Source organism: Colossoma macropomum, unplaced genomic scaffold (genome assembly GCF_904425465.1).
Source record: "Colossoma macropomum unplaced genomic scaffold, Colossoma_macropomum, whole genome shotgun sequence".
Classification (NCBI taxonomy): Eukaryota; Metazoa; Chordata; class Actinopteri; order Characiformes; family Serrasalmidae; genus Colossoma; species Colossoma macropomum.
The window spans coordinates 1,225,531-1,240,744 of record NW_023495267.1 but is presented as its reverse complement, the minus strand read 5'-3'; the positions used below and the strand labels follow the sequence as shown (position 1 = coordinate 1,240,744).

The 15,214-nt window shown below is 40.9% G+C and overlaps 1 protein-coding gene across 1 annotated transcript; it reads left to right on the top strand.

The window, feature by feature from the left end:
* The first annotated feature begins 5,407 nt into the window (after positions 1 to 5,407).
* znf592 (zinc finger protein 592) lies at positions 5,408 to 13,861 on the top strand. The gene is given in 10 exon segments (XM_036561660.1): positions 5,408 to 6,593; positions 7,078 to 9,329; positions 10,008 to 10,145; positions 10,147 to 10,187; positions 10,304 to 10,477; positions 10,581 to 10,725; positions 10,827 to 11,096; positions 11,217 to 11,329; positions 11,905 to 12,046; positions 12,235 to 13,861. Coding segments are annotated over 9 exon segments (3,786 nt in total). The 5' UTR covers positions 5,408 to 6,593; positions 7,078 to 7,097; the 3' UTR covers positions 12,766 to 13,861.
* Positions 13,862 to 15,214: the final 1,353 nt, after the last annotated feature.

The window sequence follows — 15,214 nt, the reverse complement described above, 5'->3', positions numbered from 1 at the left end:
CAAACACAAAATGCCACTTTCAATGACTACAGCAGGCCCCGAAACATTCAACCCCTGTGTGACAAGCAACTTTAGTACTTAGTAGAGCACCCCTTTGTTGTTATGACCTGATGCAGACGTGATGCACAGCAAGACACAAGCTCATGGGCAATGGCCTCCAGTTCGCTAATATTCTTGGGTTTGCGTGTGTAGCACTGCCTGTGCTACCCCGGGCTCAAGGAGGACGCTAGAGGCAGGGTTTAGGGTTGCAGCAGCCATATTTCTTTAATTCACCCAAAATAAACAATACAACTCAAAACAACCAAACTATGCTGGCCACTTTTCAGTGGCTTCAGCCAGACTTTTCAGTCCTTCTCCTAAATAAGCTTTTCAGCTCTTCTGTCTCTTGCTGCTGCTCGTCCCTCTCTCTCGCTCCGTTCCCTCTCAGCTCTTTTAAAAGGCGCTCCTGAGCCGAGAGGGAACGAGAGCTCGCTGCTCCGCCTCCTTGTCACCGCCCCCAGCTTGCAGCTCAGCCGCCCGGGTCGAAAGTGAGGTGTAATGGAGCGGCCTCGCTGCGTAACAGGGGGCGGGGCCCAGGCGGCGGAGCTCGGGACTCGCTCCTTGCCCTGGTGCCTCTCGTTGCCGGCACCGTCATTCCTCCTCCTCCCGCCGTCACTCGCGTCACTCGGGTTATTCGGAGGAGCTCGGGCTTTGCGCTCTGCCCCCTCCCCATTCGCGGCTCTCTCCCTGCCGTCGCGGCCGAGGTTCGTCGCCGCTGGGTGTTCGGGCCCCGCCTTCCTGCCGGCTCTCGCGGCCGTCATCGTTGGGGCCCAGGGGGCGGGTGCATGCCACAGCGTGCTACAACCACCTTCTTCAAATCCCACCAAAAATGTTCAATGTTTCAAAGTCAGGCGACTGTGATGGCCTCTCCAGAATCTTCCAGGACTTCTGAAACCAAGCCTTGGTGGACTGGAGGTATGCATGGAATCACTGTCCTGTCTGAAGATCCAATGACGCCCAAGCTTCAGCGTCCTCACAGAAGGCATGACGTTTTCTCCTAGGATTTTCTGATACTTTATTGAATCCATCTTGCCCTCCACTCTGCAGGTATCCAGTGCCAGAGGAAGCAAAGCAGCCCAGAGCATCATGAGCCACCGCTATGCTTCATTGTAGGCAGGGTGTTATTTTCAGTGTATGCTTTATTCTTCCTCCTCCAGATATACCGTTGATCCATAAGCTTGAAAACGTCCAGTTTTGTTTCATCGCTCCACAGAAAAGAATCCCAAAACCTCTGTGGCTTATTTATTTGGTTTCCAGCATATTAGAGCCAACTGCTCTTGCGCATTTGGATCAGTAAAGGTGTACGTCTAGGAGTTCGGGCACGGAGACCTTCAGCGTGTAGTATGGGCCTTACTGTACAAACCGAAACTTCAGTGCCTGATGCCACCAAATCTTGCTGCAGGTCTTTTACGGTCACTCAAAGGGTTTCTGACCACCTGCCTCCTCAGGAATCTGATGGCAGCCAGTGATAGCTTCCTCTTTCTGCAACGTCCAGGTAGTGTAGCCAGTGTTCCTTCAACTTTGAACTTGCAAACTATGCTTCCAGTTGTATCTGTAGGAACATTCAGTGCCTTTGCTATCTTTTTGTATCCTTTTCCTTGTTTGTGCAAGGCAGTGATCTCTTCTCTTAACTTACTGGACAACTCTCTTGACTTAGCCAAATTTCCACACATGCACTCAAACTTCACAGTCAACAAACCCCTAGCTAGTTATTTGATGTGTTTTATCTCAAGCACACCTGATGCAACTAATGAAGCCCTTGATTAGTTGCATCAGGTATGCTTGAGATAACGCCTGATATGCAAACGTGTTCTCTTATGATGTATTCCATTCACAGTGTTTAATAAATCTGAGACCACAGTAGTCATTAAAAGTGGCATTTTGTGTTGAATTTGAAACCACTTGTTATGTTAGTTGTGTTGAGCTATTTAATTTGTGCTTGTCAAGTTCTATCATCAACAGTTGAAACTAGGCAGGAACAGTTTAGTCTTGCAATATGAATCAGAATGAAATTAGAACAGTTTGACAATAAAGAAACAACCTCTTACAAAAGCTACACAAATGTTTGACTCTGCTAGTTAAACACTTCATGAAAACATTTGAGCCAAATGGCAGACTACCTTTGCTTAATTTTGATTAATGGATAAAACAAAATAATAACAGATTTGTCTGGCAATACGAATCAAAATAAAGCTAGATTAATTTACATACTTGTCAAATAATAAACAATGCGGAACTTTAAACATTCTTTTATTTCATGTAAACATGCAGTGACATACAAAAGAAAGATGAATTTAGATTTAGGCAATAGGTTTTCAGCTATAAGTAATTACCAAAGCTACTGTGCTTTTATACACATTGCATGGAACAGGATGATAGTGAGTGCTAAAAACTAACAAATGCTTACAATTTTAAAACTATGTGTTTATAAAATTCACATACGCAAGATCCACATACACAATAAAGTGAACAAGGATTTAAGAAGATCATTCACACTGTTGGAATAATTATCATAAGAGCTATGCCAGATGGCCAACAGTACGCAGACAGCCTTTCTGATCAAGGGGTTTGTATATTTCAGCTACAAACACTGCCAACTTCATAAAATCAAGCATAAAGCCATGCAGTCTTCACAGACCAACACTGACAGTAGAATGGGTCATGACTTCAGGCTCCGAGGTTTTAAATGTGCCACTGTCATAGGATCACACTTTTCCAACAAGACACAAAGTCTTGGAATAACAACGGCTTAGCCGTGTGGCAGCAGGACATGTAAGCTCTAAGAATAAGATAACTGAGTGCTCAAGTGCATAAATATCATCTGTCCTTGGATCGTCACAGACTCTGGAGCAGTGGAAATGCATTCCCCAGAGAGATGATTCATGGTTCACCATCTTGCAGTCTGATAAACGAATCTGGGTTTGGCGGATAGCAAGACAATGCTACCAGCTTGAAAACCATGTGACATATTCCTGTAATTATTTTTAAATGGCAGCTGCTTCATTAATCCTCCCTGGACTAACTTACTCATGTGTCTTTTTTGCCAGCTGTTAGGTCTTAAAACAGCTCAAAGTGTGGGTTCTGTTGTTTAATATTTTGTTTACACTGAGGAAATCATAAAATCATGAACATGGAAACATGACATTTTGTGTTATTTAAGAAAAACACGCAATTCACTTCCAAAGTAGCTGTAGTTTATCAGATAACCACTAATGCTAATTTCAGCTATGGCATTTTCCTGCTGTGGGATTTTTAACATTATATTAGCGCCAAGCTAGTGGTGGTGCATATTCATATTTTACGGCAGATCTAGCTTAAACATGGACATCTGAAGCTTGCAGCAGGCCTTAAGGTAATATATTCATGAAGTTAATTTAAATGTTCATGAAGTCTTTAAATGTAAAGCCTCCGATTTTATTGGAGGATCCTGTTGGCCTGTGAGCTGTCTGCTGAGCTGCTCAGCTAATAATAGGGAATGACAAAAAATAACTTTCGACAATACTAAATAGATTTACACAGAAATTGCTTATCATTATTATTATTATTGTAGTATTTTATTATTTATCACTCATCATGTGATGAATAACATATAATGTATTTGTTTTGTTAGAAGCACAATACATCACGGACGTGGCATGTCTGTCTGTCTGTTTGTCTGTCAGTCAATTATTCATTCACTCATGTCTAGCAGGTTACTCCAGGACCAAAGTTGGGAACCACTGCTCTACAGGGAACACACTTAAATATGGTATTTTCTGCACATTTTATTTTAATAAATTTCTATTTATTTGATTAGTTTAAGATTTTGGAAAAAATAAAACAAAAAATACAAAATGCAATTTGACTAGGAGCGCTCAAACTTTTGCATATTTTTGCAGAGAAACGGATGGACAACATTCCGTAACTGTAGAACTACTAAGAGCACATGGTAAGTGGATCTGATAAAATGGACAAAGAATGGAGATACAAAGAGGTGTACTTAATAAAGTGGTCCGTCAGTGTATTATACCTTCCCACTCAGAAAGACAACTACTTTAGTGTGACTTCTTTAACACTATCTAAAATAATAAGCATACAGCCCCATGTTAATAGCCAAAGTAGTTTTTATTTTATTTTTGTTTTCCTTCCCCAAATATCAGATTTTTCTTACAGATGTTCAAATATCAAAATGAGTCAGAATGCAAACCCTTAGTTGATGATAGAAAAGTGTTCAATGCTTTACCGTACTACACAAATTCTCTTCATTGGGCCTTGAGAAAACTTGCTCACTGGTCAGATTTGGCTTGTGGACTGCTTTTCGATGATCCCAGCCATGGAACATTTTCACTCCCTATGGTTAGAAATCACCCTTTAAAATGAATGAATACCCTGTTAGGGATGCATCAATACCATTTTTTACAAACAAAGTATTAGTTCATTAGTTCATTTGTTTCTTGAATCGTTTGTTCATTAGCGTGGCACTTGCGTCACATATCATGTATCAGGTGGTATCATATTGTAGCTTTCACCACTATGAAAATAGACTTAATAGCAGTGGAAGCTACAATAAGATACCACCTGATACCTGATATGCATCAGTGCATTTTTATGGGCACGAGTATGAGTAAATGAGCATGGTATCAATACCCCGATACCAGCATCAGTATTGATGCAACCCTACCCCGTCTAGGCCACTTTGCAGTGAACTACTTGGATGGTTGAACTGAATGAACTTAAAATGCCAGGCGTAAACGACATCTTACTGTGGTCAGATAACTCGAAACGGATGTTAATACCATTTATGAACAAAGCCTTAGACATTAATCTGATACAAATCACTGCATGTGTAATTGAAACTGAGCTAGCTGGGTTAAGGACAGTCATGAAAAATACTTCAGCAGCATAGTCATCGCCAGTGAAATACGCTGGTGCATGCATGCTTGGTATTTTTCGTGATAGAAAACACCGACGTACGATAACACGAAAACAACTATAGTAAATCCTGTCAAACCGATGAGGCTGATTGATTTAATTCTGTACTACAGAATCCCACATAACATAAATAACATATTAAATGCTGTTTTTTTTCCCTAAACGACACCCTGGAGAAGTGACGTTCTTGCTGGACGATCTTCACTTTTCACCCAAGAAATTCAGCTTTCTGGAACACCTCAGAAATTTAAATGCATTTATTTGCTTATTATTCGTCTCTGTATTAACTGATTAGTTCATTCTGGTAGTTTAAGCCCGTCCCATCAACTGAAATACCTCTTCACAAAGAACAATAGAATGACAATCCATCAACCTGATCTGAGCTTTTAGTCAGGCAGAAACATGGCCAACATCTCGCTGAGCAAAAGTTGGGACGCTTGAATACAATTGAAATAATTGTCCATTTTCACCCATTCTGATAAGGAGTGGTCCGTAAAGATATGTTTAAATTTATAACAAAACTGTTTTATCTAATGTTATTAGAGTATAGTTAGAAGATCTTTCTAATTCTGTGAAGAACTGCAACGTTTCGCTATCTGTTTCTGCTTTTGGGTCCTGCTGGTACGCGCAGTTTGCTTGCTTGTCTGCTGGGCAGGAAGAGCTGGACAGTGGCGAAAACTACTAGCGAATGTAAACAACAGGCATTTCTTACTTCAGATATGCGATAACACAGACGGACAAGCAGTGTTGGACATTTAATACACATGGCTTTTAAATGCTCTTTCAGCCAACACTCTCTTACTCTTGACCAGTAACCCTGATCCAGGTTGGCTTTTTAAAAAACAGTTAGCGCGTAGCTAGTCAGCTAAACGAACCTAGCTAGCTATTGACAAACCTCAGCAGCGGTGCTTGCTCGCCAACTTTTCAAGCTGTTTTTTGCATAATGCACGTCGTAGAGCCAGACAAAGCAGTGGGCAGGCTGAGCTTCGTAACGTGTTGTATAGCTTTGTTTTAAACGCGGTGAAGGCTGCTTGGGTACGCGAAATGTGCATCGACATATTCTGACGTGCTGTCAATGTAGCTAGCTAGCTCGTTAGCTTAGCTTAACCTTAGACTGAACATACTAGACCAAGTGTCGCTCTGCTAGCTAGCTAGCTAATGCCAGATAAAGTCGCAGATACAACAAAAACCACATATGTTGTGGGAAGAGTCTGTGTTTCAGTTACTTGGATATGTTTTGTGTCTGACCAACGTAGTCAGCGAAGTAACTCGCTAGCATTTGTAGCTCGTTAGCAAGCTAGCTAACGTTAGTTTGTGTGGCAGCTGTGCAAATAGCCTGCTAAGCTAGCTAGTTGATGTCATTTCCAAGTAATTGCTAGCTATCTGGCATGACACCAAGCAATACAGCTGCTGGTAACCCAGAAACTACAGTTAGCTTTTTGGAGCACAATGCTCGTCCCATCTTCATAAAATGCTAAGAAAGGTGCTAAAGTTACTGTACATGTTGGCACACCGTTAAAACCGCTGGCTAATATGGATCTACCTAAAAGAGTCGGTACGAGGTGAAGAAGGTGGACGGGGAAGAGCTGATGGACACGCTAAAGCTTATGGACAGAGAGCGATGAATAATCAATATTCAAATGGTAAGCAGCCCAGTCAGTGCAATGTTTACAATGATATATAACATAAGCCACAATAAACATTTTTTTGTTGTTGTACTAATTTTAGCTAGAGATTTTGGTTAAACCAGTGTTTAGCAATCCTGATCTGGTAGTACCACTCCCCTGCATAGTTTATTGCAAGGGTGGCGAACTCTAGTCCTGGAGACTAAGTACAGTTTGGTGATTTCCCTGTTCAAACACACCAGACTAAACTCACCAGGTAATTACCAGGGTAGTTGATGTGTTAAGAGCAGAGAAATCACAAAGCTGTTTTGGACATAGGCAGTTTGCCACCCCTGGTTTAGTGATTTCTCTTTTCTAACATTAGCTGATGAGCTGAATGAGGTGTGTTAGAGTAAGAAAAACAGTGGTACTTCAGAACCAGGATAGAGAACTGCTTGGTTAAACAGTTTCAGATAGATCATTTGCTGGATGTTGTTTCACATAAACATTTCTGTTTTATCAGGTTTTTGAAATATTTCAGTCATGGGTGACATGAAGACCCCTGATTTTGATGATCTCTTGGCTGCCTTTGACATCCCTGATGCTACTAGTTTGGATGCCAAAGAGGCCATCCAGGAGAGTCAGGATGAGGCAGAGGGCCACCTTAAGCACTCAGAACTGTGCATGGATGCCACAGTGTCTGTCCCTCACCCAGCGACTACTTTGGATGCTCCAGCCGTTAGTGTTATAGTAAAAAACACTAATCGCCAGGACTCTTATGAACCCCTTATGGAGAAAGATAGCTCACAATTGGGACATCTGTTGCAAAATGGGTTCAGGAGTTCTTCTAGCTCCCTTGAAACACATCTTGTTGGTCACAGCGATTACACCATGTTGGATACATCACCTCTGAACGGGGACTGTTCGAGTAGTTTCTTGGAAAAAATTCCTTTGACCTACAGGACAGAAAAAGTTCCGCCTCTCTCAGAGTCGGTGCAGGACTTTAGTCCTGTGTCCAGCCCAGACTCAGAAGAAATTCAAAGCAATACTATTAATAATCATCCACATCATGGAGATTCATATTTCCCAAATGACTCACTGTTTGTGTCTGCAGAATCTTCTATATCTGACAATCATGGAAAATCACAAGCATACAGCATGATTGACAAGTGCCATAGAACAGATCCTGGTTCTAAAATAGTGAACAGTCCCAGTGGTGATACCATATTTGATAGAGATGGGAGTTCAGAGTGTAAAGAAGATCAAGTAGAAAAGAGATGTGATCCAGTGACAATGGATGATTGTATTGATGATGCTGGAACAAGTGCATACCCAACTCCTGAAACCAACCCTTCCTCTCCTCGTACATTTGTCAAAACTCAGACCTCCAAACTGTCTTCTTGTCTTGATGCATTGGTGGCTTTGAATGCGAAAAATGAACCGAGTGAGCAAACAAGTCCAAGGGACTTGCCGGTGATTCGTAAAGAGATGACGAAGGTTAGTCCCAAAGTGCCCATATCACCAAGGAGTCCAAGAAGCCCTCTTGAAGTAGTAAAACGGTTAATTAAACAACCTGATAGCCCTATGAGTGTATGTAGTGACAGCAGTGGAAAAGCATCTCCTGCTCTCGTCGGTGGCTCACCTCCAGCCATACCAAGAGTCAGAATAAAGACAATCAAAACATCCTCTGGACAAATTAAACGGACTGTTACTAGCATATTTCCAGATTCTGAAACTGAAGACCTCCAATCACCTTTTGGGTCATCTCCCTCTCAGTCATCAGTTGAAGATGCCTTCTCTAAAACATTGGCTGTGTGTCATTCCCATGATATCATCAGTGAAGATATTTTTGAGAATGGAAAGCAGGAGTCCTCAAAGATACCTCTCTCGGGTCACTCATCAGCAAGTATTGAAGCGCTTAAAAGCTCAAAGAAATCCCAGTCACCAAACAGTAACTGCGGATTGAAAAGGACTCTGAAAGCAAATAAGCAGAGGAAGTTATGTCCATCTCAAGCAGGCTACTCTACCAATCCAAATTACCTTCCCAAAGCATTACACTTAGCCAACCTAAATCTAGTCCCCCACAGTGTTGCTGCTTCAGTTACAGCAAGGTCCTCCACCCACAGGCAGGACCATTCTCAGCTGTCCTCTTCCACAGTATGCAGCAGTGTACCTTTAGTGCACCAAGTTCAGAAAACATTAGCAAACACACATGCCATTATTCCCAATACTGCTGCTGGAACTTTAAACAGACTGTTGAATTACTCTAACCCTGTGCCAACTTATGTGCCCAACTTAAGTCCACCACCTGACAGCAACATCAGGCTCCCAGCTCACGGCTACTGCTGCCTGGAGTGTGGCGATTCATTCGGACTTGAGAAGAGCCTTGCTTTTCATTATAGTAGAAGGAGTGTTCACATTGAAGTGACCTGTGTACACTGCTCAAAAACCCTTGTGTTCTTCAACAGGTGTGCGCTCCTAGCACATGCTCGAGATCATAAGAATAAAGGCATGATGATGCAATGCTCACAGCTGTTCATGAAGCCTATTGCTGTCGATCAGATGTTGATGCCCTCCAAACCTGACCAGTCTGCATCACAGACGACTCAAGGGAGAAGCACTGTGCACTTAACCAACAACCAAGCTGCAATGCCTCTCTATCCAGATAAAGATGTCCGATATGGACTCAAATGCCTGGAATGCAATAAGCAGATGTCAGATTATGTGGCACTTGCAGGTCACTATCAAAGGTCATCCACAGAAACTGAGGGTTTGGTGAGTAGAAGAGTTTTGATTTGATTTGAACATTCTGATATGATTTGATTTCACTAAAATCAGTGGTTCTCTGTTTGGGTCCTGGAGTACCACGGTCCTACATGTTAAATAATGTGCGTGTTTGTGTGTGTATAATTAACCTACACTTTATTTTGGCTGCGTTCTCCTCAAAAACATCTGTAAAACAGACCAAAACTGATACGTGCCATCTGGCTAGTAAACTACAACCATTTCACCTCCCACATAAACCACATAATGGGTGCTGAAACCTGGTCCTACCACCCTGCAGAGTTTAGCTCCAACCATAATCTGATCCAACAGGAGCATTTGAACATTAGAGGCCGGTGTGTTGCATCTACACTCTCCAGGACAAGGATTGGGCATTACGAACCACATTAACCTGCAGGTTTCTGATTCAGAAAACACTACGGCCCAACTTGCATTTGGAAGCAGCATAACACAACAAGTTCACCTAAGGAAGGGTTTGTTTATTAGGTTATTATTTGCATTATTTATGTGGGAAGCAGGGAAACTCTGAAATATGCAGAACAGTGCTACTCCAGGGCCAAAATTGAAAACCACTAAGATGGTCCATGGCAGCTGTAAACATTTATTCCTAATTAGTGTTGTAAGTAAGAGGTATTTATCTTTGTATTTGATGGTGTTTGTTCAAAACAGATGTGCAAGGTTTGTACAATGCTGCTCCCAAACAAGTGCAGCTACAGAGCCCACCAGCGGATCCATGCCCACAAATCCCCATTTTGCTGCCCTGAATGCGGGGCTCTCAGTCGTTCTGTGGACTTTCAGAAGCATGTGAAAGGGGAATTGTCTACACTATGCACGGAAAGTTGGCTACTCGTAAGTAACCTGGACTGTAACTAGCTTTCATTTATTTATAGCTACAAGGTTGATGCATTTTTAATTAAACTTGTGTACTTTTTTGTTTGTTTTTGTTCAAATTATCCTTTTTTTAGGTGCCTGCATTGTGAGACACTTTTCATGTCACTTCCTCTCCTGAAGAGTCATATTGAGGAGAAACATTGTGAGGTCTTCTATAAATGCACCGTCTGTCCTGTTGCTTTCAAAACATCTGATGGCTGCCTCATGCATGTGAAGAGTAAGCATAGTGGCAGTGAACCTTCATATCAGTAAGTGGGTCTATCAGTTTCCTCCTTTCAGACCCCATCAGCATTATTGATTTCTTAATGGCCTTATAGAAGAATAAAAATGTTATTTCTCCTGCTCTTGCAGGTTGATCCACAAGTGCTCCTGTGAAACTGTTTTTAAGAAGAAACAGCTATTATATCAACATCTCCATCAGCGTACATGTATATTCAGGTGTCCTGAGTGCACATCGTTCTTCATGCAAAAATTAGCCTTGGTGCAACATGTCAAGGTTTGTAGTTTAACTGATAAAGTGTAAAAGTTTGCACTGTTTTGTCAGTGTAATGGCACTGCATGTTACTATAACCAAAACACTTTTTTGGTTTTCCCCAGGGGGTTCATGGAGATGTCTTCAGAGGTGAAACAGAAATATGTCCAAAGCTAGAAGCAGAATCAGCTTCACATAATTTGAATTCTGTGTCATCAAATCGCCAGACAAAGCTAACCAAGCCCAGTAATGGGGCTGTCAAGGAAGTTAGGGACTGCTCAACTTCACAAAAGTCCAGTAATGTGAAAAACTCTGGCTGGACCTGTGGAGAGTGTCTTCTGTGGGTGCCAGACAGAGAGACCTATGTCAGTCATATGAAGACCAGCCATGGCAAGGTGAGGACTGTTTTTGTCATTTAAGAGGAAATTTACATTAGTACCTAGACCTGAGTTTCAGTAGTATTATTATTGTTATTACTTTTATTTATTTGTTTGTTTGTTTATTAATTCTTGTAGTCGGTGAAGAGAAATCCTTGCCGGTTGTGTGAAAGGTCCTTCAATTCCTCCACAAGTCTGAGACGACACATTCGTAATGACCATGACAGGAAGAAGAAAGTTTACACTTGCTGGTAAGATGAAGATGACCCTACAGAACAGTAAATCTATTAGAGAGGATATTGGATCTTTTTCAGTAATAGAGATTTTAGTAATATAGCTACTATTGTGATCTGTGTCATATACAGTCATAATTTTACAGTAAGGATTACCTGCACCTTGAGCTGCCACAGGTAAAAAAAAAAAGTGCTCTATGAATGAAGTTGTTTTTGCTATTATTATTATTATTATTATTAATAATAATAATAATAATAATAATAATATTATTCAAAACAATGTCTCAGGCATCAGACCATATATTTCTAACCATTTCATATAATTCTATATTAAATAATAATTTTCATATAGCTTTGTGTGATGTAGCTTTTAGAGGCATTAAACACTTCAGACATCTGGTTCCCATCATTACCACTGTGGATTCTGACTCAGTTTCTCTGGAACAGAGCATTTTACATTAAACTAGTCTGAATGACTGTCTTAACTATTTGTGTTGGAAAATCATTGGAATTTCCCTTTAACAATATGCTTTTGTCTTAGTTGGCGTTTGTCTAGCCAGCTGCATTTTTTTAATCATGTACCTCTTTTAAAGGTATTGCACAAATGAGAGGATGACTTGCACTCAGCTCTCCATGTTAAAGAACCACCTCAGCTTGATGCATGGAATCAAGAACCCAGACTTCAGTCTCATGGCCAAGTTAGCCTCTCAAGAGACAAGTAAACATATGAGGCTGGTAAGCGCAAATGTCTCCTATATTCATTGGAATATAAAATCCAATTGCTTGGTTTGTTTCAGTACTTGGGGACCAATGTCCCACATGGCCATACACTCTTATTTGGATTTTTTTTATACAGTGATATGGTATATACTGACAAGTGACCTGAGGTGGTGTTCAGAGTGGTTGTCCTGTGTTACTCCTAGGGGCCTAAGAGAGCTGCACCGAAGGACAGCAAGGATGCAGGAGACAGTGGGACATCACACTCTACTCCTGCCAAACGACTGAAGCCACTTTTCCGCTGCGCCAAATGTGGCCTCACCACTGAGGACCCAGTGCAGTTTCAAGAACACATACCTCAACACAAGACGGATGCCGATACACCCCAGTGCCAGCACTGCGGCCTGTGTTTTACATCGCAGCTGGCACTTAGCAGGCATCTCTACATTGTGCACAAGGTGAAGGAGCTCGAGGGGCAGGAGGATAACAAAGAGGACTTGTCAGATCTTGAAGGCACAGGGATGCAGGCAGTGGGGGAGCCATTAACGAACCAACAGAGTAAAAAAAGTCAGCATAGACTTCTTTCACCTGGAAAGACTGTCTTGTGCACATCTGAACTTCAGACTGAAACAGGCAGCCAGACTTTGGCACTTGAGTCCTTGGAAAGTGATTGTCATTCTAGTGGCAAAGTTCAAACTTCAGGAACAAATGGAAGTTCTGTGGAAGAAGAAGAGTAATGAACCTGTTCAGTCGAGCTGCTATACATCGCACGTTTTCAGAGCGAATAATGGCTGGACAAGCTCTCCAACAGTACAGTATATGCAGCAGACAAATGTAATATCAAAACACGTTGCCTTACAGTGAAATACATATTTATCTCAAGTCTTACTCAAGCTAAAAAACTGTTTAGAGCAAGTAGTTAAAAATGCCACTGCATCATATTCATGGAGTAACATAACACCATTCATGCAATTAATCTTGTCTGTTTTTCTCCTGCGCTTCTTTACGTCTTTGTATGTCACACTTATGTATGTGGATAATCATAATTTATTTCCATTTATCTTCAAATCATGATGGCAGTGTAACTTTGTTTTTCTATGGAGCAAAACGTATGTGTATTTGGTACAGCCAACATATCTTCATATCAGATGTATCTTTGGTACATTACTCTGCTGGTTTGTCCAAATGAAATGTTGTCTATGAATTTAATGTTGTATTCAAAGATATGCTGGACAGTCATGCAGCACTTTGACCATTTACAGGGTCACCAAATATGTCATCAGGGCAAATCACAAAGGAAGTGAGTACCTTTTAAACAGCCATAGAAGGAATCCTAGGCGGTGCTTATGGTAGCTATAACCAATGCTGCTTCTGAACAAAGGACATATTTGGTGATAAGTCTGGGATTTTTTTTCAGGTTGCAGTGAGCCTCTTTTACTGAGGGACTATGGATTTTTAACAGTGTTGCTACTGGAAATCAGTATTGTTATTATTGGAGAACATGGTGTGCTTCAGAAAGGTATTCACATAAACCCAGGTATCTGCACTCAGAGAAGATATATTTTCATATTCATTCCATTTACTAGTTTCACTAGCATTTCTATTTAATGAGCCATTCTTACAATCAAATTTAGCACTTTTGTAAATGCATATATGGAGTAACAGGACTTGGTAATAACTTTAATATTTACTCAGATCTATGACATCACTCTTGTGAAACAGTATGTTCAGCATATGTTTAATGTTTTGGGCCTTCATAAATGTATTTTTGAATTATAGTTTGTCATTTATTTTGTTATTTCTGATTGTGTCTGATTAAAACGCTACATCCCAGATGCCCTGTTTGCTGCCTGTTGATTAAAACCATGGTTCTCATACTGGACCTCAAGCCTCCCATATGCTAAATATTGTTGCTCGATCCCAAATCCCAACACAGGAATAAGGCAAAAATGTGAACTGCCAAGGGGGCCCTGAGGACCAGTTTGAGAATCATTGTATTAAAGGTTATTTTCTATCAACAGGTCAGTTCTAATCAGCTCTATTTATTTTACCATATTAGTATCTCAGTACACAACTTTAGGTGAGAGAATGTATAGAACAATAAATGAAAATAGAAAATTCAGCAAAACAGGTTAAACTGATCTGGCATGTTATTAGGAAGGAAGCAAAGAAAAATGAGGTACATTAGGCATCATTTTAGCATGATGTTTCTTATTTACTTTAAAATTATAAATGACTCCTCCAACGACAAATAAGCAGTGAAGAAGTGGTGTAGAAAATTTATCACAACAGACCCATGTATAGGGCAATTCCACTTGCAGGAATTAGAGATGTGAACAAAATCATTCAATGAGCTTTAAAGAGAAATGTTGCATTATAGAAAAATTTATTCATTAAAATTTTCTTTGCAGTGATGGTGATGTGATGGGAATCAGGGGTCCCATTGTAAACAGTGCAAATACAGCGATCATATCTGCTATCCAAAATGGCCAGAAAACCTATGTGTAACGTTGATAATGGTAAAATTGTGGTAAACCTGAAAAAATAAAACTACTATTTTGCCTACAACGTCCTGCAGCTCTGCCCTAAGTGTCTTTGTTTAAAGCCAAAATCTCAAAAACATCATAAAACAATATCCCAGACATCCTTGTATGTGCAATCATTTCATGTTCATCTTTCAGCGAGGCATTAAACTCCTCGGAGATGTGGTTCCTGTCAGCACCGCTGTGAAAAATCTTGACCTTTCAGGTTGATCTACAATGCAACATTTCTCATCAAACCACTCTGAAGGACTTTGGTTACATCTTGAGGATTTCGTTATACAGAAATCTTGATCGGTGGAATTTCCCTAGTCTGCCCACAGACCCATACAGAGCCCCTACGGGGTCGTGGTTAAAAAAAAGTTAATGACATTGCGTTCCCTCGCAAATGTTTTGCATTCCCTCGCAAACAAAATGCGTTCCCTCGCAATATATATGCTCGTCAGACAGCAAGCAAACGTAGGACCAGAGGTGCCCAACGACACTGGCTACATTAGAGCTTTGTTTTTATCACAGCTAATGTTGAAAGCTGTTTTCCCAATTTCGCCAGTCTATACTGAGTTTATTCAGCAATTATTCTCTGCAATCTCTGTAAACGTAGCATTTACTGTACGAGGACACTCGATCTCAGTTTCAGTTTGCGCTC